Below are 25,838 nucleotides of genomic sequence, written 5' to 3' on the forward strand. Positions count from 1 at the left end.
GCCAGGCTATGGTGTCATAGGTCAGGGATGGTACGGACGGATGGTGGCAGATCCTTTTCTCTCTTTCATGTAAGCGGATGTTTTCTCCTTCTTTCTTACGCCTGCGTATTATGATGTTCGCCAAATGATTCATGGTCTGTCGTCAGTGATGAACCAACTCCTGCTGCGCATGTATGTAGCTCTTCTCTCGATAGACACCGGCGCGGTTACATACGCGGGTCAACCGTCAAAGGGATTGGGCTGCCAGATTGTAAGACACGGACACGGGGCGAAGGGGACAGGGAAACGGGAACTGAATCCCGGGGGCCGCCAGAGATAATTTCGAGGGGGGGGCCAGCCAATTACGCATTGTGCAGCGTTATTTTTTTGGTTATTGATTTTTTTGGTGTTGCTCCGAAGTTAGTTCACGATCGACTGATGTGATGAGGCAGGGCAAGGCAGGCGGAGTATGGATACACCACGAACACTGGTCTGAAGGATTCGTCCGGGTCGGGATATGTGCGGCAAGTGTGACGGTATGGTTGTTATTTCAACCGTGTACCTTTACGAGTGAGTATGCATGCTGTTCCGCTGTTGGTTCGTTTTGTTCCGCTATGGACAGGGCAGAGTAGATGAGGAGACAGCATGGACATGGCATGAAAGGATAGCTTGCAGATGGTTGTAGATGGATCCAACCCCTTGCTCGAGGTATCCGCACTTTAGACTCGTCGCCATGCGCACTTACGTATGTTGCGGAGCCCAGGGGGAAACATGGGAGGATCACACTAGGAGCGAGTTTGAATGGCGTGTCGTCGTGAGGTGCTGGCTGTATTTCCGTAAGCTGCTTTTTTTGGGCGTTCTCTGGTAGGCTGGCCGGCTGGCTGGCTGTGTTGCGCGAAATGTTCGTGGGGATCATGGACTTGACGAGGGGGCAAGCAAGCTACCTAGCTATGCCAGCCCGGCTCGAACAGGCCCATGGAGTTTGATTGTTTGATTGTTCAGCATGCTCCGTGGCACATCGGCACCAACCTAGCGTAAAGAAGGGGTTTCCCGCAGCTATCTCGTTGCTCCCCTTGCCTTGGAAGGGGGGAAAAAAACCCCCAAGCCAGACGAAGTGAGTTCCCGGTTCGTGGGTCAGTGGGCGTCGCCGCATGAGGCCGAAGACGCGAGAGTAGCGCGAGGATGGGAAGGGAGGAGGCTAGACGAGCGGCCGCCCGGTGGCTTAACTGCCTTCAGCCTTCGCGTAACCGTAGCTGTTGAAGCTTTCGCATTGTGTCAAGGGGGGCGCACAACTGGCAGAGTGGGATGGATAATAGCTTCGAGTTTATGTTGGTAGCCCCGGTGGTGGTAGACTCCGTGGGCAAGCAATACGTAAGTTGCATTCTGTTCGCTCCCAAGCGTCCATTCCAATCTCCATGCTTGTGATAAGTCCTCGCCACCTCCTTCTCGTCGAGGCCAAAGCTGAGGTCAAAGGGCCAGCGCGAGGCACGAATAGAGAGGCACAGCACAGCTCAGCCAGAGTCAGAGCCGAACGGGATGGTTATCGCATTCGCAATAATGGCAGGGCTAAGAATAAGGTTGCAATAGCAGGGACAAGTCGCAATTAACCGCCCAGCGCCATGTCGGTGTCGAATCAAAGAGGGCAGCAGTGTGCTTGGCTTAGGTAGCAGAGCACCTTAATCCGGAAAATGCGAAATGTCTATGCACAGGATTGGATAGGATTGGAGTTCGGGGGGGGGGGGGCAAGCACAAGATGTGATTTCGGAGCAAGTTGCCGCGGCACAGGGCAAGCAAGCAAGAGTGAGGTTGGAGATGCCCCATAGAGACAGGTATCCGTAGACAGACAGACACAGGGAGCGAGCAAGCAGGAGCACGTTTCGTTCTTCCGGCCAGAGTCCTGCCTGTCCTGACTACAACATGTCTGGCGATGGAGACGTGCCTGACTAAGGACATGTGGAAAATGCCTGCAAAAGCATCTCGGTGTTGAAGAGACATGCTCCACCGGCGGGCCCTCTTTTTGCCTGCCCTGGCCATTCATGGCTCAAGGCCCGTTCTGGTTGGCTGCTTGAGTCTTTTGGCGACGGATGCCACGACTTTGGTTCTCTTTCTCTCTAACACTGGCCTGGTTCCTTGTCATTGTCCTTGCCTCACTGCAACATGGTAGGAGGACTAGCAATATCTGGTGCTCGCGGCAGGCGAGAGACATTGGCCAATCAACAAGGCACAGGCTAAAGAAGATTAGCCACAATCAATTTACGGATATTCGTACCTTAGCTACCATGAAGCACCTGCCAGTTGTGGTTGTTCAAGAACTCTACTGCATAGTACGAATACATTGCCGGACAAGCCTGGCAAGAAACAATCAATTGCACCCTACGGATACGCATACAAAAGTTCTTGCGGTAAGACAAGGCAAGGAATCTGGCGAGTAATACCTACCTGACGAGACACACACAGCACATGCGCAGTAATACGCAGTACAGTAGACTTTATCCCATCATCCATCCCATGTTCCCTGCTCTCAAACATTCAAGCACTCACCACATTCCTTTCTCGTCGCAGCCACTGGGCAGTCATTCTGCTCGCTCAACCCCCGAACCTGGCACCGAGCCACACATCCAGCGTACCCGTAACGACTGGCGGCTGGCTATTGCCGCTGTAACGAGTGGACGTGGTGGTTGGTGGCATCATGTACATGCGCTAGCCTCCTTTTGCCTGCCCTCTCCCGAGTTTCCCCCTTTCTTTTCTGCTCACATCCATACACTACATACGTACGTGCTTGCCAGGACAGGTGCTGCAGGCTCAGGAGCATGCTTCTAGACCTTTTCCTCGGGGCTGCTGCTAACTGCAGTTGAGGGATGACACATGGAGGGGGAGGAGGGGGAGGTGGAGGAGGGACGGTAGAGGGAGTGAGGGGCTCTTCTCTTGCCGCTTGCCTCTTTGGTGAACCGTACCGTCCACGACCGGTGTTGGTGTTGGTATCATCCTTCACCGATATGCCGGTAGACCGTGGCACCGTGGCACCGTGGCACCATGGCCCCGTGTCTCGCCCCTTTACTATTACGGCAGGGCAGAAGTATGGCCTCGGAATATCCGTAGAGGCCTGTCTTCCTCTCTACTATGGCTCGAGTACCTTACCTATCCGTACTACGAGGTCGAAAGCTGCACGCCACAGCGCGCCATCACCGTGAAGTGCATCTGAACTGAACCTCTTCCCTGCCGTCCGCTCTCCTCTCCGCCGCACCCCGTTTTCCACCACGCTCGTTCGCCACTCCGTCTTGACTCTCCTCTCCTCCCCTCTGTTCCACGGCGCAGCCGAGGCCATGATTTTTCTTTCCCTCTTTTGCTGCACACACATTGACGTTGTGCATCACACACATTCGCACTCATCTCAAGTCTGTGCATGTCTCCCCGTCTCAACTATCGGCTTTACGCACACTTTTGTATTGTTCCGATCCACGCTTGCGCTCTGCCTGTCTCTCTCATACACAAGCGCACATGCGCACACACAATACGAATGACCCTCAGTAAACTTTGAATTTCTATGTCTTTACATACTGGCCGATCGCATTCCCAAACAGCTTGGACCAAAACGGAAAAACCTCCGTTCTGGTTGTGTGTCAAAGAGACTTTCGGCCATGTGGAGTCACACGCGCCTTGTCCCTACTTGCTACTCCTGTCCCAATCCCGATCTAGGTCATGATGGGTGATTAGCATTCGCGTCCCATCCTTCGTCTAGCCGTACCATACCGTATTGTGTCTTTTGCGCAGCGCTGCCATTTCACTTTACATCGCACTTTATCTTGCTTCAGGCAGCAGTAGGCATGTCTGAGGGACAGACATGGGCAGCAACGCACATCACAGCATTCGTGTCAGCCCCTAGCAAAAGGTTAGGTTAGGTTAGACAGGGCAGAGTGCCAGCTCAACAGGCAGGACTGGACTGGACTGGAACTGGACAGGCCACAGAAAGCAAGACAAGACAGGCAAGATAGAGTATCTTCCCATGGTGACAACCTAACCGTATCGCCAACCAGTCATTTTGCAAGTTGCACCAGCCTCAGCCGGGCTGGCCCTCCTGATTGTCTTAAGGGACTACTGCGTATGGCACGGTACGGTACGGGGTTGACGGCTGATTGATGGATGGATGGATGCGAGTCTATGGAACTCTGGTGCGAATTGCTGCCAACTCGTGACTTGAATGGAGGCACTGAGTTCCTTGTACGAGACAGAGAGAGAGAGCCAAGGCCTTGCTTTGGCTTAGAGTTCTCGTCGTCTTCGTCCCGTCCGTTGGCCGCAGTCAAGTCAATCCCGTAGGTCCATGTCGTCTTGTCGCTGCTTCTGCGTCGACGACGTCGTCGTCGTCCTTGTCGCCGCCGCTGACTGGGTTCATTACACTTTCTCTGTTACTGAACCACATTCTCACATTCAATCTGCACTCATTCTGCTCTGCCACACGCCCGTAGACAACACCCCTCTACCCCCCCTAACCGCGCACCTTGCCCTGCGTCCTTTCACGCCTCCCAGAAACCCCACCCTTCACCACACGCCCTCCCTTCTCCATGTTCATGATCCATCCACCTCATCACATCCCTCCACTCCCTGTGGGTTGGGATCTCTCCTCCGTCCACGCTACCTCCCCACGACGTACTCGGTCCCCCGTTCAAACCCATGCAAACTGTTTTGCTATTTTTTTTTTCCTTTCTGTACTGCTGCATAGTATCCCGCCTCCCCTTTACTATGTAGACCCAGCCTGGGCTTCTTTCCGCCCGTCTACCTGGCATATCCTTTCGTCGCCAAGCTGCTGTACGAGGCTAATGACTGCCGCCACGCTACATGGTAGTGTACATATTCACTCTGCATGGCGGTTGGATGCTTGCCAACGATGGAGATGGAGAGGGCAATCCCCCTCCCGTCAGTCCCCAGTCCCAGCACCAGTCCCAGTTGGTGACGGGATGCAGGTCGCATTACTGTTGCGAGTCCAGGTCGACTGTCGACCGTCAATGGAGGACCCGCCCATCTGTTTCCTCGTCTCGTTTTGCTGATGCCACGGCCCATGACTTGGATTGGACTGGGCTGGAACTAGAACTGACAACCTTCCCTCCCCTACGGAAACTCACTAACACTGACTGATGACTTACACGCATACCCACGCACACCTCCCGCGCCGCACCACACACACCACGGCTTCTCTCTCTCACACGGTCTCTCCATCTCTCTTGCTCTTGCTCTGGCTTTGGCTCTCCTTCTCACACTCCCAACTCCAATTATTCCAACTCCCACCCCCCAGGAGACCCAGCTCCATCCCCAACTGCAGCTCCTCCTCCTGCCCATACTTTTTTTCTGCTCTGCTCTGATCCCACGCCTTTCCCACCTGCCACACGCCTACCTGGCCCTACCGCGCACGCCTGCAGACACACTTTGCACTTGTCACTCTCTCGCCTCACTCCCATCCTCTTGTCTCTCACACTCCCCCCCAAAACTAACTCTTGAGATCCCACACTCCCTGCCCAGGCTACGTACCGCCAATACGGACGATTACACTTTACAACCCATGCTTGACTATCCGTACCCGTACCTGAGCCGACCTGACCTGGGCATCCGCTCCCTCATCCGCCGCAGCAAGGCCAGTTCCTATAAGAGAACAGTCTAATCCGGGGTTGACATCGACCTGCTTTCGGATCGAAGCATCTTGTACCACTTTACAATCCCGACAATCAAAGGTCAGCTCCAGCTATACCCTGCAAAAGGCAACGCAAGCCAAGGCACAACGTCAAACAACTGTGCGCCTCTTTTTGGAGCCTCCCAGCATCCGTCATTCTAGCTCCTGTATCTACCTCGTTGCTGGACCCAGCTACTACTTATTAAACGTCGTTGCCCCCCTCCACCGACTGCCTAGTCCAGATCGGATCAGACCATCATATTATATATCATCTCTCATCCCCCAGCCTTCTCTCCAGAGTCTGCCGTGTCACACCCGCCTCCTTCTCCAAAGATCAACATTACATCTTCGCCTTCTATATATACATACATATATCACTCCCGCCTCCTCAACCTACAATGCTGTCCATCACACCCCAGGCAGACCACCACAGCCAGTCCCTCCTCTACCTTCCCTACAGACCGCTGTCTTCGTCGAACAACCGGGCCTCCGACCTGCCCTACCTCACCACCATCGTCAGCACCATGGGTCACAGCCTCCACCACGCCGGCAACACGGCCACGGCAATCTCTGTCAAGGATTCCGCCAGCGTCGCCCAGGCGCTTGAGATTGCCCGCGAGAGCCCTGACGGCGCATCAGACCCGACTGTTAGCAGCATCCTGGAGAGCGCTATCAGCTCGATCTGGGCCAAGGTCGCCGCGCAGCCCGAGACTTACGTCCTGACCCGCGACGAGTTCGCCGTCTTCAACTACTTCCAACACCGCTTCACCGGCAACAAGATTGCCATGGCCGCCCGCAAGCGCTACTGGGACAACGCCCGCGCGTGAAGTACGAGCAACGGGATACATTGAGCAACTTGCTCAGTTTTCTCTTTGAATCTACGGTTCCGCGCGCTTTATCAGCGCGAACTCTCACAGTTACTTTGGCATGAGTCTACGAGGTGTTTGGGAGGGTCGTTTTGGGGATAACAACGGGTGGCAAGGCTATTACCCGGAGGCAACGTCTTTCGTGTTCCCACAGAGAGTCGCCTCTCCCATCCTCTTTTCACCTCGGAAAGTGCCGCATATACCATCATCCACTACACCCATGGATTCACCTCGCCAGCTAGGGACTCGGGATCTGGTAGCCTTGTCACGCCAAGCATGGTACCGCGGAGGATTTGTGCCAGTTCCGAGGCGGGATGATGGGCCAGTCGGGGCAACAGCAGCCGCAGAGACGCTCGCATTCGTACCCCTGGGAAAGAGAGGAACCGGATCTGCACACTTGGTTGGACAAGACGACAAGCTGTACAGCGTGCAGTTAGTCGCAGTTACGGTTACTGGTCGCTGTGCGGTACTCGCCATGCTGCAAGCACTCGATCCTCCAGAGCTCCAGACCCCTGGTAAATCGCAGCATTCCGCCATCCGCCCGCCTGGCAGCGTTACCCGACTATCCAGGAGCCGGTCTTGGCTCTCTCGCGCCTCGGTCCCCTTATCCGTCCCATAATCTTATCAGCCCACCTGCATACCCATCAGACGCATATATCCGTTCTAATACCCGGTCAGCACCCACTTATCAGACAAAAAAACCCCTGGTCCGGGGCGTCGCCAGCCAGAAGAAGTGGGGAACCCGGGTCCGAGCTTCAGACTCCAAAAAAGAGACCCCAGAAAAACCCCTCAGTACCTACCGCTGGAAGACGTACCCTTCCCCGACCAAGTCCGAGATACTTGCTCTCTCAGTGTCTCCCTCTCCCTCTCATGTCATGGCTGTCCGCCGGCCCAGCGCGGCGGACGTCACAGCGCAGCCCGCGGACGCAGGGAGTGGAGGGGAAAAGTCTCCGGCAGGCAACGAGCAAGCCTCCTCAGCATAGACGACGTGGACTCACCGGTCTGCAGAATGCTGCGGCGCACAGCAGTCGGTCACTGGATGAACATGGTTCGACGAGCCTCCTGGTTCCGCCTACGCATGCTGGCGCTTGGAGATGTCGCATATGTATGCGGCATGCAACTCGATACATTCGGTCGGTAACTCGTCAGCACAGGGTGTCTCAACGGTGGACTGGGAACACTGCGAGGTTTGGGGGGATACGACACGGAGCCATCTGCAACTGCACCAGTTGCGGGCATAGGCATACAAACGGCCGCAGCGGTGCACGTCAAGTTGGACGAGAGTCTGCACTTTTGCGTGTGCCACGATGATACTCGATCGCATGTTTTGCGTGGCACAGGCACTAGCCATCGGCTCCCATGTTTGGACGACGACCAGGCGGTGTCTTGTCTGTCGTTGGCTTCGGACTGGTCGGTAACCGATCTGCCTTCAAGCCACCAGTGGTACGGGTCACACCCCTCCTCCTTCCTTTCTACCTGTGGCTTGGCGAGCGCTCGAGGCGCCTACGCGAAAGCCGCTAAGACATTGTCGTGACACAGCAAATTGTGCCACGGCTCGTCACACAGGAGGATCATGGGCGGACTTAGTATTACACTTCATGTCTTGGGTCTTGGGATCGGAATGCGTGGCTTTGGGGGTCATGGTGAATGGGTTAGTCGTGTGTTAGTTTAAATCTTGGATTATTTGTTGAATGCAAAAGGCTATTTACAGAATCATTCTTGTTGAACGTCCGGAAATGTGAATGTCGATGCGTGAAGTGGTGAACGGGTGCTGCGATCTCACCGCAACGTTTTCGAGTGGCTTTCTTGGCCAGATGAAGGTTGCTGTTATTCCCCCTTCATGTTACGGCTGCCTACGCCAATGGCACGGCAGCAGGCAGGCAGCTGGCTGGTTTGGAGACTCAGGACATTTGCACACACGGACACGGACACCCTCATCTGCATGTAGCTTCACACTAGATGGCAGAAATCATTGGAGAACCATTGAATCATGACTCTTATGCCTACCATCTTAAGAGCGTCCGGTATAAGTGGGATGGCCCTTCCGGAGATGTTGACTATTCATTCTGAAATCGGGTCTGGCAGCCCGTCAGGCCATCCATCTTCCTGCACTCGCTGCTTGCAAAGATGAGGCGAGGTGGGAGAGGCCAGGCAAAGGCGGCCTCAGCTCGGATCTCTGGCTGGCTGGGTCGGGTCGGGTCGTTTAAGGTTATTGGGTGTTTTGTTTGCTGTGCATGGCATGGCACGGCATGGCAGGTGCGCGACCGCGCCTCGCCCTCTCTCCTCTCGTTTTGGAGGTAGGTACAGAGAGAGGTACGGTACCCAAGCAAGGGAAACACTTGTAAGAGGTGCCGTCCTGCCGCAGAGAGCAGCCACCACATTGTTTGAGAGTTGCTGCTTCCCGTCTGCGCACACAGTTCTCTCTCTCCTCGGAGACGGAGCAGGGCGGGCATGATACTGATACGTGATACATGATACATGATACGAGCGCAGCGCCGCACCCGGGAGAAAATCAAAGGTTAGGAGCGCAGAGAGAGAAGAGAAGGGCCAAGAAACACAGAAACACAGAGACACAAGACCACCTACCCTGAGGCGGCCAGCAATTGGGTCGCGGCTTTTGGATTTGACTTTTCACCTTCCACTTCAACCTCTCGCGAGAAAATTGTTTTCATTCTCCCCCATTCGAGTCATCTCCTAACCCAGCCCGCCGGCCCTCGCGAAACAGCCTCGTCCAAACCATAACTCAATATCTAATTCCACCTATTCTTTAGCCCGTCTTTTTAGTGCTCCTCTTCCGGATACGGCGGAGATCTTCTTGTCTTTACTTCAACCGGTCCCGCCCATCCTCCCACATCTCAGGTGGCTAACACAACAACGTTGACTTGCGCCGAAAGGGACCTCGTAACCGCCTACCTTCTCTCGCATCCATCAGGACCACAACACACCACTTTTTTTTTTGTTCTTTTTTTGTCGTGTCGCGCGCCGCCCGCATATCTGGCCTTACCTTTGGACGATACTTTCAGGCCGAGTACTATCGTCCATCGTACCGGATTACTTGCAGCGTCAACGACAGCCGCCGCGCGGGGTTAGGTAACGGCCCCTCGCGGTTTCCACGAGGAGGTATCAAATCGAACGAACGCACCTTTGAACCTGGTCACCGCGCTATATCATATCCCAATAATCAGGTAAGGCACGCCGAAACCAGACCTGTTGTGGTTCGGTCTTCCGCCTCCCCGCTCCCTTGCCCGCCGCCGCCGCCGCCGCCTCAAACCGTTATACTTCCAATAGATGCAGATCCACGTCTTGTACTCCGTCCTACTCTTTAGTGAACCAACCCAGACCGACTGCCCGCGCGCCCCTCACCTCCCCTCCGCTGCCGCATGGCGCCGTCTAAGCAGCCATGGGCTAGCTTTGCCTCTGCGTCCTCGCTCAGCTGCTTGCACTGGCGCTTGCTTGAAGTTTGCTTTGGTGGCGCACGCCGGGTTGTGAATCCTTCATCTCCGTTCCTTCCTGACCGACCGCCTGGGATCCCGTGGCTTTGCACCATGTGCGCCCGCCCTTGCTGCCCACCACTTTTGTTGCTTCTCCTCACAGGGGCCGTGGGTTTTTCTTCGTCACGCGGTTCTGACACCATCCACTAGACACCCAAGCGAGACATAGGGCAGACAGAGACAGGCCTTAAGGCTGCAGACCGAGGGGCGTTTACGCCGCCCCCAGAGCCCAACGATGGTGGTCCTTTGGCCGCTCTCTCGGGCGCTTGCCTTGTCTCTCTTCTTTGTCCTTGGCTTGAATACGGGCTACGTGTCGTCACGTAATCTGATCTCGGAGACGAGATTGACAGACGATGGCTCCCGTCCGCAGGGAGTGCTTGCCGATACTCCGGCGCCAATGAGCCCTTTGCTTCAAGCAGACGAGGCTGCACGGGGCCAGCGGGCTCTCGACTGCTTCCAGGTGGCCCAGCCAGTGCTGGGCCCCAAGGGCCCCGTCTACCAAGAGGTACGGCGTGGCAACGATGACAAGGGGAAAGACTCGGCGGGTGCCTGCACGGTGCAATTGATGGATCACTCGTTTGGAAACAGCTTTGGCAAGCCCTTCGTCGGTAAGTCGCCGGCATTGCAGCAGCCTCTGTGGTGGATTAAAGCGGAAATAGGTATCCTGACTTGACTTGACTTGGGGTCTGATAGGCGACTACACACCTCCTGGGTGCGACTTCAACCGCGTCATTGTGAACTTTACTGCCACTTCTGCAGGCCGTCAACTGGACCGGCTGGCCTTGCTGTATCTCGGCGACACGGAGGTATGGAGAACCTCCACTGCGGAGCCCAGGCTGGCGCCCGGAATCATCTGGACCTATTGGAAGGACATGACGCCGTATCTGAGCATGTGGAAAACCAAGCAGAAGGTGATATTCGACCTCCCAAACCTCATCGGTAAGTGTCGAGCGCCCCGTCCCCGTCCCCCGTCCCCCGGTGCCCCCCGGTTGCCCCCCCCCTCCCGTGCGTGTCCCGATGTACGTGCTTATTATTAGTTCACCACACCCTCCCGACAGCACTACGACAAACGTATGATTACTTTGCTGCTACTACTACATGCACTGCTCTGTCTGTATGCTGCTGCTTTCTGTTTTGCTCCCTGGTCGGTTTCGGAGATCTCGGGGTGGGGGCCAAAACGGCTAACGCTGCCAAGACGACAGATATACGGGGCCCTTCAATTGCACTCTAACAGCGACCTTCTTCAAGAGCGACGTGGTCACTGGCCTCGCACCACCAGCCGATCTCATCGTGCCCATCTCGTCCCGCAACGCATCATCCAATACAGGCAGTGCCTGGCAGGTGCCCGAGCGTGAGGCCGTGAGCACCGTCAAATTTCCGCGCAATGCCAATCGAGCAGTCTTCTCCGTCTCGGCCAACGGCCAAGGGACCGAGGAATTCTGGTGGAGCAACGTCCTCCAGAGCGATGCCGCGGCTTTCAATGCTACTGTCGGCATGGCCCCAGCCGGAAGCCCCTGGCGTGAGGTCCAGGTCCTCATCGACGACAAGCTGGCCGGCGTGCAGTGGCCCTTCCCCGTTATTTTCACCGGCGGAGTCGTGCCCAGCTTCCATCGCCCGGTTGTCGGTCTCGACGCCTTCGACCTCCGGGAACACGAGATTGACATCTCGCCCTGGCTGCCCGTCTTGAGCGACGGCAACGAGCACACCTTCAAGATCAAGGTCGCCGGCCTCGCCGATCAAGGCGACAAGACCTCTGTGAACACGACTGTCGGCAACTTCTGGGTCATCTCGGGCAAGGTTTTCTTGTGGCTTGACGAAGAAGGATCCGTCACCACCGGACGACCGCCTACCGTTGACATTTCCGAGCCGGACGTTAAGCTGACGGGTCGAATGCTGAAACAAAATTCGACCGGCGCAAATGAGTCCCTCGCCTTTAACCTCGAGGTGACGCGTTCCATCTCGGTCAAGGGTGAGGTCGTCTCAAAGAAGGGCACCATGAACCCCGTGTGGAGCCAGAAGCTGTCTTACAGCAACCAGGCGACAATCAGCGAGTTCGGGCGCAACGGCTTCAACAACTTCATAATCACCGGCACGGATGAGCTCAGCGGCCAGGGGTCTTACAAGTCGACGTACTCTTTCCCGCTGATTGTCGACCAAATCTCAAACATGACAGCCGCCGGCGACCTCAGCCTCTCGGCGACGCTATTCCAGGAACTGAAGTTGGAGGTCGAAGGCGTCGGCGTATACCCAACGGGGCTTGAAGTGTACAACAACCCAAACCGCACCGAACGCCAGGGCAAACCCGGTGACTACAGGATAGCAAAGCTCTCGACCTTCCGCAACGGCACCGCCAAATTCAATATGCCGGCAGATATGAAGAGCAGTTCAGCCTCTGGCACAATCCGCCAGGTACTTAGGTTCAGTGGCGGTCGAGAAGGAGGAGCACGTGACGTGGAGCTATACTCGCGCCAGGTTCGAGCCACCAACAACACCGTCTTGTCTGATGAAGAAAAGTCTGCCGATAGCCAGCCGAGAGTGCTGCTATCGGAGGAAGTCAATTAAGATCGCCAGGGCGGACCGACCACAGGTTGTCGCAGGTGGGAGTCGTGAGGTTTCGGCAGGCTTCATTGACAGAGGACAACCGCGGAGAACAGGACAAACAGACGTCTACGGAGTCCGAGTTGGACCGACCAGCTGGAATTTCCAGGTTCTGAGGCAAAGTCTACTAAACGGCCCAAGTGCCCGTAGTGTCCTAGGCTAGAGGGAAACCCTTAGCCTGTCATGGCCAAGGTGAGAAGCAAGCGAGAGAGAGAGCAGCGCTGTGTGTGTGTGTGTGTCTCATGTTGGACTGCCGTTGGCAAGGTACTCGAGATCGGGATTTGCTTTTTAAACTTTCGGGGTTAGAAAGCAAACGGCGAAATAGCAGTCAATCTCCCCCCATCAAAAAATCGAACCGATCAGCCATGTTTCGTTCGTGCTGGGGTGTTGGAACTGGACACCAGCCCAGGCCTGGTGCCAGGTGGTGTCAGGTTCAGAGAGACCAGCCTCCATGAGAGGACGGAGGACGGATGACGGATGACGGGAGCAGGGAGGAATTAGGTTAGCACAGCCTACCATGCAAATTCCTCGGAATATTAAGCTTTACGGCGCGCCTGCCAAACCTCACCTGTCCTTCCTCTGCCGGGAGCGATCGACCGCTCATCAATCACACCAGTTCCGTCGTGTTGCAACTCTTGGCCCGACGGGATATTGCTGAGACGAAAGGAGAGACAGAGGGACAGGCAGGCAGGCAGAGAGAGAAGGGCACACAAGACGGGAGCTGTGGACCAATGGGGAGAGGGCGAAACGAGCAGCGTCTCTTTGTGTGTTTGGTTGGTTGGCAGCATCAGCATCCATGGCGTATATCAGCAAAGCACGGCTCAGCTGGCAGCCATGGCACGACATTTGTGCCCGTGGTGCCCTTCTCGTACGGTCGATCCCAAGTGGCCCTGTGCGGCGCCTCCACGCATATGCTTGAGGGTGCGGCATGCAGTGCCAAACTCTAATTCCACCACGGCAAATCACAAATCCCATCCTTTTGATGGGAAGAACAGCCCTTACCTTCCCTTCCCGGACGCGATGCTCCACCTGCCACTCCCAAACCCAGCATCTGGCGTCCGCTACCGTCCCATCATTCTGCCTCCTCTAGGTCCTCTGTGACGGTCGTCCCGTGGTTGGTGAAATCCAGCCAAGGCACAAGGCACCACCACCACCAACGACAACCGCACTGTCCCTGTGGGCAGCAATCCGCGGCGCTTCCCAGCAGTCAGGGCGACTAGCGGCGCACCGGCATCGCTTTCAGCAACGAAGGGGGGGGGGGGGGGCTTAAAGGCATGCCCCAATGTGCGACTGCCTCAAGTTCAAGCCTCATACATCACATGAAGCCCGGCAGTCTGGGCACTACACCAAACAGCCCTCCGGCATACAGACAACGCGCAACAGATGGGTGGACGTGTTGAAGGGACGGGAATGTGGACGGGAGTCACCACACGGGAGAGGGAGATTCTCTCTTTCCCTTTCCCTTTCTTCCGTGCGTGCCCTCCCTTCCCTTCCCTTTCCGCCCGTCCTTTCTCCATCTCACTCTGGTAAAAATAGGGGCAAACCTACCCAAAAGGCACCCACTCACACGTCGATCGTCAGATACACCCATCGCACGTATCCGTACGTACTATATAAAACAAAAGAGGGTACTTGCGTATAGTACTGCCAACACTGCGTAGCACTGGTGCAAAGCAAGCAAAACCTTAAGATCCATGCTGGAGGGGGGCGATTTACGCGGTAGCCCTGGTCCAATGGACAGCTCCTTCCTGCTTCTCACACCAAACCTTGCCCGTCGTCAGATGTCCAACCCGTCGCAGATAAGCTTTGCGCGTGCTATTTTGTCATCCCTCTTTCTGCCCATCATCGAGGACGTGGGATACACACCGACGATCGATCCCCATCCCCTCCTCCCCAGCCAACGAACCATGCTACTGTAACCTGGGTGCTATGCAGTAGTTTGTTAAGTACGGAGTACGGAGCGGCCGCCCCTTGTCCTGCAACGTCCAAGATACTTGGTGGAGGAAAGAAAAGTCTTTGGCGCCTACCTGAACCTAGCTGGCTCTCTCCTCCCAACTCGCTTCCTGCCACTGCCGTGTTCCATGGTTTCTTCTACAAAACTATGTGTCGTTCGTTCTTGATATTGGGGGCGTTTCCCGCTCACCAGCTCGTCTTGGCGGCGCCGTTCCAAAACCCCCTCAGACCCCTTTTCCGGTTTTCTTTGTGTGTATTATTACCAACGCTATATATCAAAGGTACGGAATACGGGTATACCAAGAAGGCCAAGCTTTCTCTTCACCTGGTACGCCGCGAGTAAGTGCAGCCTGCAGGCGGGACCGATTCTCTCGGACTTTTCGCATCGCGTACTGCGCGTCGTATCTCGTTCCTGCTTCGCGGGGGCAAGGGGAAGGGGAAGGGGGGGATAAAAGGATGGATGAATGGGGCGGCGCACAAATGACCCGCGTTGCCCAGTCTGCCGAATCTGGCAGAAGTTCAGGTGAACCGGGGATAATCATTGGAGGACTAGGCGGGTTTGGTGATCCTCTCAATACCGCTCCTGCTGCTGCTGCTGCGCTGCTGATGCGGTGCGCTGCGGTGTGGTTCGGTGTTGCCCCATCCGCCCAATCCCTCGATCCTCTCCCGCGCCCCCCCTGCCGCGCTGTTGGAAGTTCATCAGGGCGGGCATCGGGGGTCGCAGCAGCCAGCAGCCAGCAGCAGGCAACGCTTCCCAGGGGGCCGTGGAAAGAAGGTTTAGAGCCGCCGTGGGTGGTGCAGATGCGGGCCTTGGAGATATGCACGGCACGCACACCACGCGCACACCAGCAACACGGGAAACGCGAAGCGCGGAGCTCTGCGGAGTCAAGGGGGTAAGCAAGCAAGAATGGGATATGTATGTTCGTTGGAACAAGCCGGGGGGTCACAGTTCGATTCGATGAGATGTGGAGGAGGACGAGGGGGGGCGGGGAGGGGGGGAGGGGAGGAAAGGGAAGATCATCACGCAGTAAAGTACATGGCGGCCGTCTACTTACACATGTACACCTACCTACCGACCTGCCAGACACGCAGATGGGCAGCAGGAAGCACACGAGGTAGACACACACACACACACCAGACACGCAGCACACATGCACATGGTGCGGGATGCAGGCCCGGTAAGGTGAAGGAAAGGAACAGGGAGGGTGTACGTCGTCAGCAAGTCAGCAGGCGGATGAGGCGAGGAGGGCAGGGCTACAGGGCGATGGGTAAGGCAAGGCCAAAGGTAATAAGCGAAGGTGTGGTGTGGTGTTGTCGTTGATGCCGTTGGAGGTAGGTGTTTGTTCCCTTCCTCGGTGGCGGCGTCGGTGGTGCCGTCGTCGTTGGGTGGGTACAGGCACCGGGGCATGCAAGCGCCGGGCCTGGCAGGGCCTGTCTTGCCGCACTTTCTCACGATGTCCGCCTTTTCCACAGGTGTCTGTTCTAGAAGGTTTCTTTCCGAGACGGACCTGAAGAGCCCGGGGCGGGTTCTGGAGGCTGGGGTAGGCCGGCTCGCCGACCATGTGTCTTTTTTTCTGCTCCCCCCTTTCTTTTGTGCTGCGTTCGCGTGCCCGTTGCAAGCAAGCGCCACATCTCTCCCAGTTTGAGGATGTGAAGGGTGACGAAAGTAGGAGTCGGGCAATATACCGTAGAGTAGGTCACTTCTCGACATCTCTCTCGCGCTCCGTCCTCGAGTTTTAACCCCCCTTACGCAGCATCAGTAGCGCGGCGCGCGGAAATACTGTCGCGCGGTATGGTAAGTCCGCAAGCACGCGCCCGCTAAACCACAGCGGCGCGAAGTGTAACGACTGGTCTTGTTGGTGCTGGTGTCAAGGTCAGATCTTTCGTTTTGCCTTTTCTCCATAGTTGCAGTGAGAGAGAGCGTGGAGTGGTAGGAAGCGCAGCGGTCAAGCCACAAGAGGCCGTCCAAGGGGGAAAGAGAGGGGCGTGACCATATCTAGGTGTCAACTCTGCAGGTAAGCTAGCAGCGATCCGCGTATGCGATGCGGGTGCGATGCCATTCAGCCGTTGGGAAAGCAGATTGCTTCATGTTGTCTAGACTCTGCGGCCTCTGTGCCTGTCGTCGGGACCGAGAACGGCTATGGCGGCTCCCCAAGACGCTACTGCAAGAGAAAGTTGGAGGAGAAGACCAAAAAGAACAAACCCGCATGGCTGCTGCATCGCGTTACGCAACGCAGAGCACGAAAAGCAACAGTTCAGAGGACGGACGGGCCCATGGTGTGACGCTGGTTCACCTCTTGGTCAAGACTGACAAAACCCGGGTTTTTGGAGGGGTGACAGAGCACGCAGCAGGCAGTCTTTTTGGCTTTGGGTGGCTTAGACTTGAGGCGGCCCAAAACCTTATTGACGAAAAGGAGTAGATACATCAACAAGCGTGGCGTCTAGTTTCGAGACGTGGTAGGCTCTGACGCTGCTGCTCTCTTGCCTAGCGGGAATTGCATCTTTTCCACCACACACCAACGACAGAGTCCGAGACCAACTTCAGCCAGTGCGACCAAGCCACATCTTCCTTCCTGGCCCCCCCTTTCGGAGTGTGTCCGACGGTATACGCCCTCCAATATCTCGGTTCAGCTATAGACGCGTGTCACTCACCCTGCCATATGACCTGCGGTCAAAAATGATGAAATTAGAGTTCATGTTGCCCCGGGCGGCTGCGGTGCTGGGCGGTGTGTGGTTGTCTAATGTTTCGCGGTATAGGCCCAGATGAGGAAGAACTGCACATGCGGTACAACGTCAGCCGCTTTTTTTAATGAGAGAGATTAAATTGATTGCATGGCACTACTGTTCAACGCCGTTGATTACCCGTAATCAGGGCAAAAGTACATCAAGTATTGACATCGACTCTAATCTGGGGAAATGGGGTAAAATTGACATGGTAGATGGCGGGTTTGGCAAGGCAGAGCGGGCGTCGCGATGCATGACATATGCCGATGACATGTTCATCCCGTCCGGGCGGCGTGCGTCATAGCTTCTTCTTCCTCCTGAAAGCCTTTTGGTCCTTTTTCGTTCCGCTCCCAATGGCCAGAGATATGTTTTTAAGCTTTGCTGATTTGAAAAAGGAAAGAAAAAAAAGGGGTACTCTGCCTCGGCCCGTGTCTCTTTGGTATGTTGGTGTCAAGAAAATGAGACATATGATATGTGACAAAGGCTGAAGGAAGGAATGACTTTCGCCTGCGCCAACAAACTTTACAGGGACCCGGGAGATAAGGAGAGACAGACTTTCTTCACTCAGGCGAGCCGTGCAAGAGAGAGCGAGAGAGAGAAAGAGAGAGGTCTTGCGCAAGACTGAAAAAAGGCTGGGACGGTTTGGTATGATGCTGATGATGAGCATAGGGGGGGGAGGAATATCAGGCGGCCGCCTCTGCTAGTCTTGTCTGCTGTAAATGGGCAAAACTCTAAGTTATCGAAGTTTGCTTTTCTACAGGAATGAGAAAAACCTTTTTCTTCCTTCTTGGGGGCCGTGGTGTCGTTGGAGTTATGAAGTTGGGGTTGGTGTTGTTGTTGCTGCGGTGGTGGTTTGGATTTTTCCGTGGTCTGCGCGCGCCACACCCTTCCCCAACCGTGCTACGTCTGTACGTAGTGTTCAACTTCCCTCGGCAGGCAAGCCAGCGAATGCAAGGTCCTTTCTAAAACTTGGAGAATCTGGAGAAATGAGGGGATTGGGGGGGTACGAGAGGGAGTGTGAGGGGACGATGGGCGTGGGATGTGTCGTCCCGTGCTTTCTGCACCGCTAGAGTCTACCGTCGATGGTACAAGCCAAGGAGGTAGTGAGGGTGTACATTTGAGAAGGAAAGAGAGAGGGCTACAAGCGAGGTCTGCTAGCCTTGCTCGAAACCAGACCGGACTATCGTGGGGGGCGTGTAGTAGTAGCAGGTAGTAGTTAGTTCTCTGACCGCGCACTAGTTTTGTCATCTCTTAGGAATGAAGCTTGGGTTTGGATTTAGTGGTGTTCGTCGGAGTATATTCCGATTATCAAGCAATGCGCCCTGGGTTATGGTACTGGACTGGGCGACGGACGATGGCAGGGGGAAACTCTGAATTTTGGAGAGGAGGGGCGTGGGCAATCCTTCTAGGGACTCAGCGCGGCCTGGGAACCGAACTATAATTCTCTCTTCCCTTGTAGTCAGAGATGGATAATCAGACAAGACAAATGCAAGGGCAAAGGCAACAATGGGACCACCAAAGACTTGAGAAGAGGAGGAGGAGGAGGCGGGATAACAGGGAGATTGCGATTCCTGCCGGTAAGTCTCGAAAGTGTCAACTTTCTTTTCGCCACCGCCATGGTCCAAATCGTCGTCAACCACCCCCTTATTCCCATCTTTCCCCCCTTCAGGTTGCGTTTCGAGGCGTGGATGGTGTGGGATGAACCCGAACTCTATCCAACGTGCAATAAGAAAAAAGAAGGTTTGGAAGGCTCAAACCTGCAGGTGTCGAAGAATACCAGCGTAAAGGCGCGAGCGAAGGTTACAAGTTACATGCGTCTAAAGACCGCGGAAAATTTGGTGAGTGAGGAGGGAGCCAAGAAGGCGAAGACGTGCAGAGTACGTTTCGTCGGGTTATCGGTAGTCCCTTGGGCCCTGTTCTGATCTTCGGTGACTTGCATCTGGTGTTTTTCTTCCTCTCCCGTCCAAGGCCCATCCCTCTTTCGCCATATTTAGAGCATCTCAAGATTCTTGGGGTGGTCAGGATTTTAGGTGCAGAGCTGTGTTCGAGGCGCGGCGACCCCTGTGATCTGATCATGGCAGAATCGCTCGATTGGGATATACGAGTGTACGAGGCCTGAGATCGCAGTACGCGGCGCAAGACGTGGCTGCGTGTATCGTGAGTTTTTTGTCAGCATCACTAAGACGTTGCCGCCCTGACCAGGTGGACAGAACGCCAGACACGCACACATCGGACAGCGGTCGAAAAGTTTCCCCAGACCCGCGTCGTGGCTCAGTTCAAGCGCCCACATTCCGCGTATAGAGGTCCTTTTTTGAGTTCGGCAGATGTCAAAGAAAAAAGGGGACTCCGAGAAGGGGCCAGACGGCATCGCACTCGCAGAAAGCTGAGGACACACGGCCGGCGGAGGGCGAGAGCCGGCTGTCCTGGAGACTTTCGTCCGTGCCGAAAACCAAAAAGATTGTCCCCACTGGATGGGCTCGCGCCGAATACCGCAGGCCTTTGCCCCCCCCCCCCCCCCTTCTCCCGCGCAATCTGTTCTCAGCACGGGAGACGTACGTAATCACAGCTTCTCCCCCCTGGAAGTTGTCTCGTCTGGAGTAGTCCCGTCCCGAGCCCTCGAGTGTATCGTCTGATGTGGTTCGAGACGTCCCAAGATCCGAGCCCGTGGCGGGGTCGACCGGCCAGTCGTCAGTCAGTCGTCAGTCGTCCAAGGGCGAGTAAACGCTTAGCCGTGGATGGGCCCCCCGCGGCGTTGATGACTGTCATCGTTCGTTGAAACTGACACCAACCTCATTCAGGGTCCAATGCCGCTGCCTGTCTCCCTGTATCTCTGCGATTTTGACTTTGCACGTCTCACCGCACCAACGGAGCTGGCTTCTGCTTCGAGCTATGGATGAGGTCTCGACCTCGATCGTCTTTGCTTCTTCTTGTCAACCTCGTCTCCACCCCAAAAGCTCGAGCTCGAGCTCGAGGGGTCTCCAAAGATTATACTTTGTTCTTTTCTTGGCGCTTGTTTCCATGAGGCTCTGCATCACCACGCCCGAGGGGTTGAACGAAGTAATCGCCGAGGTTTGATATTAGGTGTACGAGTATAGTGTGTGTGTTGTTTCCCATAACGCACACCACGGAGATGGCTTCCACTTCGGGAAAAACGTCTCGCCGCCTTTGCACCCCGGGACCCAGATTTTATGGTTTGGCCATTCCGGACTCTTTGAGATTGTGTGAGGCTCTGCTGTGCCGTGATCGCCGGAGGTCGAGGGGGACTCGGGAGCTTGCAGGTCTCCGAAGAGCATGGTTCAATGTCGCCGGAGTCGCGCCGTGTTCAACTTTGACAATGCTTGCTGAGTTGCCGCTACCGCACTAGATATGCCGATGAAAATGTGTCTAATATACCGTACCCCTTGTTTCGAGTCCAACCCGCTGTTATGTAGATCTGGACCAGCGGTCGGGACACATACGATGTGGCCCGTCGTCGCCTTTGGCCAAGCCGGCATCCGCAAATCCACGCCCTCCCGCTGGATGTACCCAAGAACCCCCACACCCATTTCCATCTCCAACGCACCCAAACTCCCATGTTCGCATAACCTGACGCTGTGACGTGGCCGATCGATCAACTTGCCTTCCCATGTCCATGGCAGAGTCGACCGTTTTCGAAATATTTGCAAAGCTCCCCGTTCGTCAAAGACGGAGATGAAAGAGACGCCTAGAGGAATAACGGAACGCCAAGGAGATATCATCAGTCCGCCTCGGCTAATTGCATGATCAGCCTGGCCGCCATGTCCAGGAACGGGAAGGGGCTTGTGACGTCCTTCTCCTCGAGCAGCCTCCTATCAGCTGTCTCGTACCCAGAGCACTTGAAGTCCACAAGGTAGACCCCGTGTTCCATCTCGTAAATCTGAATGTCCAAGTGCAACGCCACAAAGTCCCGCTTGACATTGTCGTCTCCAACGACATGGTAGCTGTCTGGAGTCTTGGATCCCTCGGTAGGAGTAGTCGATGTCTTGTGCAATGCTATGGAGACTTAATAACATACAACCAGGTCATGAGCGTTGGCAACTTACTTGATGTTTCCCATCGAACATTGATATGCCACGGGTCGGCTGGAAGCTTGTACCTCTTGAGAGGGTCGATGCTTGCCGTTGAGTCGTTGGCCCCCTGGGATGCATAGTCGTCAACAAAGCTGCCCTCGTTGCTAGGCTGGTCTGCCTCCGAGCCATGCATCTTTTCGTAGTCCTCGTCTGGGACGTAGGTCGCCCCCAGCTTGTTAAGCGCTTTGTGGATACAGAGGAGAGCTTCCCAAGGGGCGTTGCGAGATCGAATACCAAACTGCCACCGGACCGGTTTTGTCTTCTTAGTTGTAGTCACCGGAGTCATGCTCTGTGGCCGTGTCTTGGAGTCGTCGAGCCGGACTTGGCTTCGAGAATGAGGCTTCAGGTGGCGGGCAGTCTCTTCCCTCTCGGCGTCTGTGCGAGACGCGGAGGGCTCGTCGACCACAATCGTAGGAGTCGGGTGGTCCACGATGCCTGCCTTCGCACGCTCTATATACTCCTTATGATAGGTTGGCAAACTGCTGGGTAGGATACCGATCTTGCTGATGTACGGCCGCTGTACACTGACGCCGGATGCACCAGACCTCGCTGACGATGCGCTTGGAAGCGGGCTATTTGAGTCCTGATCGACGGAAAGTGATGACATAGCCTCTGTACGAGAGGATGGGTCAGAACTTATGCTAGTCCCGTGGGGTCGGATCTGCTTACCATTCACCTGCATGAGCTTATTCTCACGAACAATCATGTAGGCGTCCTTGATAGCCGAGGGCTCCGCGGCTTGCAGGGCCTCCTCGACATCCTTCTTTCCATAACCCATGGTCTTACTGATCTTCTCCGTGACCTCATTGTGAAGCTTCTCTTGGACTTTGGGAGGAGCGTTGGGGGCGATGTCGCTCTTCTGGATGGCCTTGTTAGGATCCACGCCCGTATTGTAGAACTCCTCCACAGGGGGTGCAAGGTATGGCGGCAAGTCGGTCATGAACCAAGGGTCCTGTCGGATGTCCTCGATGGTGGCACGTTGCACGGGGTTTACGACTAGCATCTTCTTGATCAAGGTCGCGGCGCCAGCGTTCATCCACTGGGGAATGCTGTAGGTACCGCGGGCGATCTTGGCAAACAAGCTGGGGATGTGCTCGTCGTCGAACGGCAACCTGCCCACCAGCAAGACATAGAGGATCACGCCACAACTCCACACATCTACCTCGGGGCCAGCGTAAAGCTTCCCGCCAATCACTTCTGGAGCGGCATAGTTGGGACTTCCGCAACTTGTCTTGAGAAAGTTTCCGTCCGTCATGATGTTACTCAGCCCAAAGTCGGCAATCTTGACGTTCAGGTTGTCATCCAGCAATAGGTTCTCAGGTTTCAAGTCTCGGTGAACGATTTTGTGGCGATGGCAGTACTCGACGGCGCAGAGCATCTGTTGGAAGAATCGGCGAGCCTCGGGTTCCTTCATGCGCCCATTCTGTACGATGTAGTCGAAGAGCTCGCCGCCGGCGTATTCGAGGACCATGATGATCTCATTTGGTGTCTTGATCACAGTATATCTGAGAACGCGCGGGTCAGCCAGGGGGTTCGGCGATAAGAGCAGTTTGCTTGCATGTGACATACAACTTGATAATATGAGGGTGTCGCAGGAGCTGCAGATATTCGATCTCGCGCTCGACGCGACCAGCCATGTCTCTGCTGATGAGCTTCTTTCTGGCGATGATCTTGAGCGCGACCTGTTGGCCGGTGCCATTATGAATAGCCAGCTTGACCTTTCCGAAGGAGCCCTCGCCGAGTGTCTTGATGATCTTGTAGGCGCCGATACGCTGCTCCGTCTTAATCTTGTCCCGCAGCGGGGCGGTGGTATCGATCGGAGGAGCCATATTGAGGGCGTCGGGTGGTTGAAGGTGGTCGTGAGCTCCGGCGGCGGCGGCGGCGGCGGCACCAGCGGCGGCACCGTGCTGCTGGGAGCGTCGACGGATCTGGGAGGGCGAGAGGCTGATATGGAGCTCCTCCTCGTCGAAGCCGGAAGCCATGTTGTCGGTCGGGGGGAGGGGGGGCTCAGGTCGTTTTTGTTTAAATGGGCTGTGGCCGGAGCAAGCCTTGGACTTGGACCACACAAGTGGGCATGACGAAGTTGGATTGTGGAGGGGAACATCGACGGGTGGAGGGCTGCCAAGAAGCTCACTGGTTCGCGGCAGACCTTTTTTTCTCCTCGCCAGCGGGCACGTTTGGGCAGTCCAGGCACCTCAGGAGCACCTCAGAAGCGCCTTACAGACAGGCTGCCCACCCGCTGTGGTGGGGAGATGAGCCGGTCTGTGCATTTTCGCTACCTTTTCGGGCTGCCTTTTGGGGGAGATGGAGGGGCAGCTTCCCACTGCCCACAGGGCATCCGGCGTCTCTCAGTGGACAGCGATATTGTTTACAGCAGTCGGGGGCCGCTGTAATTGGTGGGACCATTCTTCGTGGAATCGGCGCGAATCAGCCACCATACCATTGGGCCACCACCCAGTCAGTTGTCCTGGAAGCTGCAGTTCTGTCCGAATCATGGCCCGATTCCATCACGCATGTTGGGCTCGCCATGGCCGCTTGCAAAGCGCATTCAATCAAAAATGGTTGAGCTCGAAGAATGCCGTTGCCTGTCACATCTTGCCCCCTCAGAATTTCCCCCAATGGTGGTGAGCATACGGTTGAGAAGTGACAGATCATAATGGAAGCTGAGTGAGCCGACGCGCCTGAATGCCCTGAACCGTCTCATGATCGCTTAAAGGTTGTCTTGCATGTGAGAATAAGGTAGTCGTCAACGGCCAGCGTCGATCAGATGACAGCTCTGCCAAAGCCCTCCACTACCAGCAACAATATTATTGCCAATCATAGCTGGTACCGTAGCTGAAGAGAAGTCTTGTACAATCTGTTTCGTTTCTTGCCTAGCATGACCTCTCTCCATTGCGACCCTTCGATACACCACTACTCCCAATTTCCCTTGACTCAAGGAAAATGAGCCCAATGATCGTCGTGGTCTGCAGGTCATCTCGATGACAGGCCTGCAACTTCATACAAGGCACTGCAGCGTCTCCACGCCGGCTAAATTCCCCAAAATAGCTCAAGGAGCGTGGTTCCCTGTGTCCCGATATCGCCAAATGCCCTCACATTGCGTATTAATCAACTTGTCAGTCCAGCATTGCCGCGAGAGCACATAGTGCCTGGCTTGTATCTGCAGGGGTGTCCCAACCGAGAAAACTCAACCGACGGTCTGGAGAGCATGCATGCGTTCGCTTCCATTTGGACTCCTTTCGTCCACGTACAGCGGGAGTTGAACACGGGGTTGTGCGGGGTGGAACTCAGTCTGCAGGACAGAAGAATCTGCAGCGACTCCGGTTCCGAGGTTAAGAGGATAACTCACGATCCCCTCCGGGTGCTTGTTCCTTGCTCCAAAACCAAGCCAAGTGGAGGTGAGTGGATGCTCAGAATCCGCGGAGCTACCTACTACCCAACCCCTTCGTCCAAGGTTGCAGCGGATCCCAAGAGTAGCAGAATCCGGCGAAAAGGATGAGATCGTCTTGCGCAAGCTGCTGTGAATCAAACACCCTGTCCTGGGTTGCCAGTCATGATAGGTGCGAGGTACCTAAAATCACACGTCGAGTTACAGTACTGTACAAGTCGAAGTTGACCACTGGGCGCTTGTATAGCGTCAATTTTGCAGGTCTATCAAGGCTATCGTGCCTTATCCTTCTCGTCTTCTTGTCGGAGCCTCTCCTTCAGCTTGTCTGTGAGGTAAGGACTAAGTCCGAGCCTGCAGATTGTCAGATGAGTTCATCTCAACTTTTCTCGCCAGAACAGGCAACTCACATTCCCTCATTGGTGATGATCCGATAGGTGCCGCTAGGTTCGAGGTTGCCAATGATGTTTCCGCTCTGATCAACCTCAACGCTGCCCAAAATGTCTTCGGGCCAGGCAATACGGCCAAAGTCTGGAGGTTTTCTCGAGTCGCTCAGGTGGACGTAACCGCCGTGTCCTCCTCCTCCAGCGCCGCCCTGGCCGCTCGCGCCCCCAGCACCGCTTCCTCCGGCGCCACCACCGCCGCCGACCTTGCGCGAGCCTCTTTTGCTCTTCTGCGCAAAGAAGGCGCCTCCGGATCCCAGGTTGGCTCCGCCAGGGCCGGCAAATGCAGCTGCCTGTGCGAGCAGGTCCTTATCCTTGTGCGCATGCTCAGCGAGGACCTCGTAGAGGATCTTCGTAAACGTTCCGTTCTCGATGAATGACTGCGGCGTGGGAGGATCCCTCGTAGAAAAGCCAATGGCTATTCTTTGGTTGGGCGGCTCATCTTCGAGGAATGACAGAAGGAAGGAAGCTCGCGACGCATCCGCAGGGAACACTTTCTACGGCGTTTGGTCAACTTACAACTGTAAGAATTGCGGCGACGAGAATACAAGATTTACTCACAATAGATGGGTTTGACGCCAAACTAGAGACAGAGCGCAAGAAGGAATTTCTGTACCTCGGGAGGAAGCGGGCTGCTGGGGCCAACATTTTG

At 55.6% G+C, this 25,838-nt stretch overlaps 4 protein-coding genes across 4 annotated transcripts; 2 read left to right on the forward strand and 2 right to left on the reverse strand.

The window, feature by feature from the left end:
* Positions 1 to 6,036: 6,036 nt before the first annotated feature.
* On the forward strand, positions 6,037 to 6,465 carry COL26b_000490 (uncharacterized protein; the record flags this gene model as incomplete). The annotated part of the gene is made up of 1 exon (XM_053173458.1): positions 6,037 to 6,465. One exon carries the CDS (start codon positions 6,037 to 6,039, stop codon positions 6,463 to 6,465), a length of 429 nt encoding a protein of 142 aa, XP_053042506.1.
* Positions 6,466 to 10,392: 3,927 nt separating this feature from the next.
* Positions 10,393 to 12,557, forward strand: COL26b_000491 (uncharacterized protein; the record flags this gene model as incomplete). The annotated part of the gene is made up of 3 exons (XM_053173459.1): positions 10,393 to 10,603; positions 10,689 to 10,934; positions 11,230 to 12,557. 3 exons carry the CDS (start codon positions 10,393 to 10,395, stop codon positions 12,555 to 12,557), a joined length of 1,785 nt encoding a protein of 594 aa, XP_053042507.1.
* Positions 12,558 to 21,006: 8,449 nt separating this feature from the next.
* SNF1 (ATP-binding protein) lies at positions 21,007 to 23,340 on the reverse strand (the record flags this gene model as incomplete). The annotated part of the gene is made up of 4 exons (XM_053173460.1): positions 21,007 to 21,281; positions 21,332 to 21,970; positions 22,028 to 22,863; positions 22,928 to 23,340. The coding sequence occupies 4 exons, from the start codon at positions 23,338 to 23,340 to the stop codon at positions 21,007 to 21,009; spliced, it is 2,163 nt and encodes a 720-aa protein (XP_053042508.1).
* Positions 23,341 to 25,018: 1,678 nt separating this feature from the next.
* Positions 25,019 to 25,834, reverse strand: COL26b_000493 (uncharacterized protein; the record flags this gene model as incomplete). Its single annotated transcript, XM_053173461.1, has 3 exons — positions 25,019 to 25,097; positions 25,154 to 25,683; positions 25,748 to 25,834. The coding sequence occupies 3 exons, from the start codon at positions 25,832 to 25,834 to the stop codon at positions 25,019 to 25,021; spliced, it is 696 nt and encodes a 231-aa protein (XP_053042509.1).
* Positions 25,835 to 25,838: the final 4 nt, after the last annotated feature.

The sequence above is a fragment of the Colletotrichum chrysophilum genome (assembly GCF_026319265.1).
Source record: "Colletotrichum chrysophilum strain AFK26 chromosome Unknown scaffold_2, whole genome shotgun sequence".
Lineage (NCBI taxonomy): Eukaryota > Fungi > Ascomycota > Sordariomycetes > Glomerellales > Glomerellaceae > Colletotrichum > Colletotrichum chrysophilum.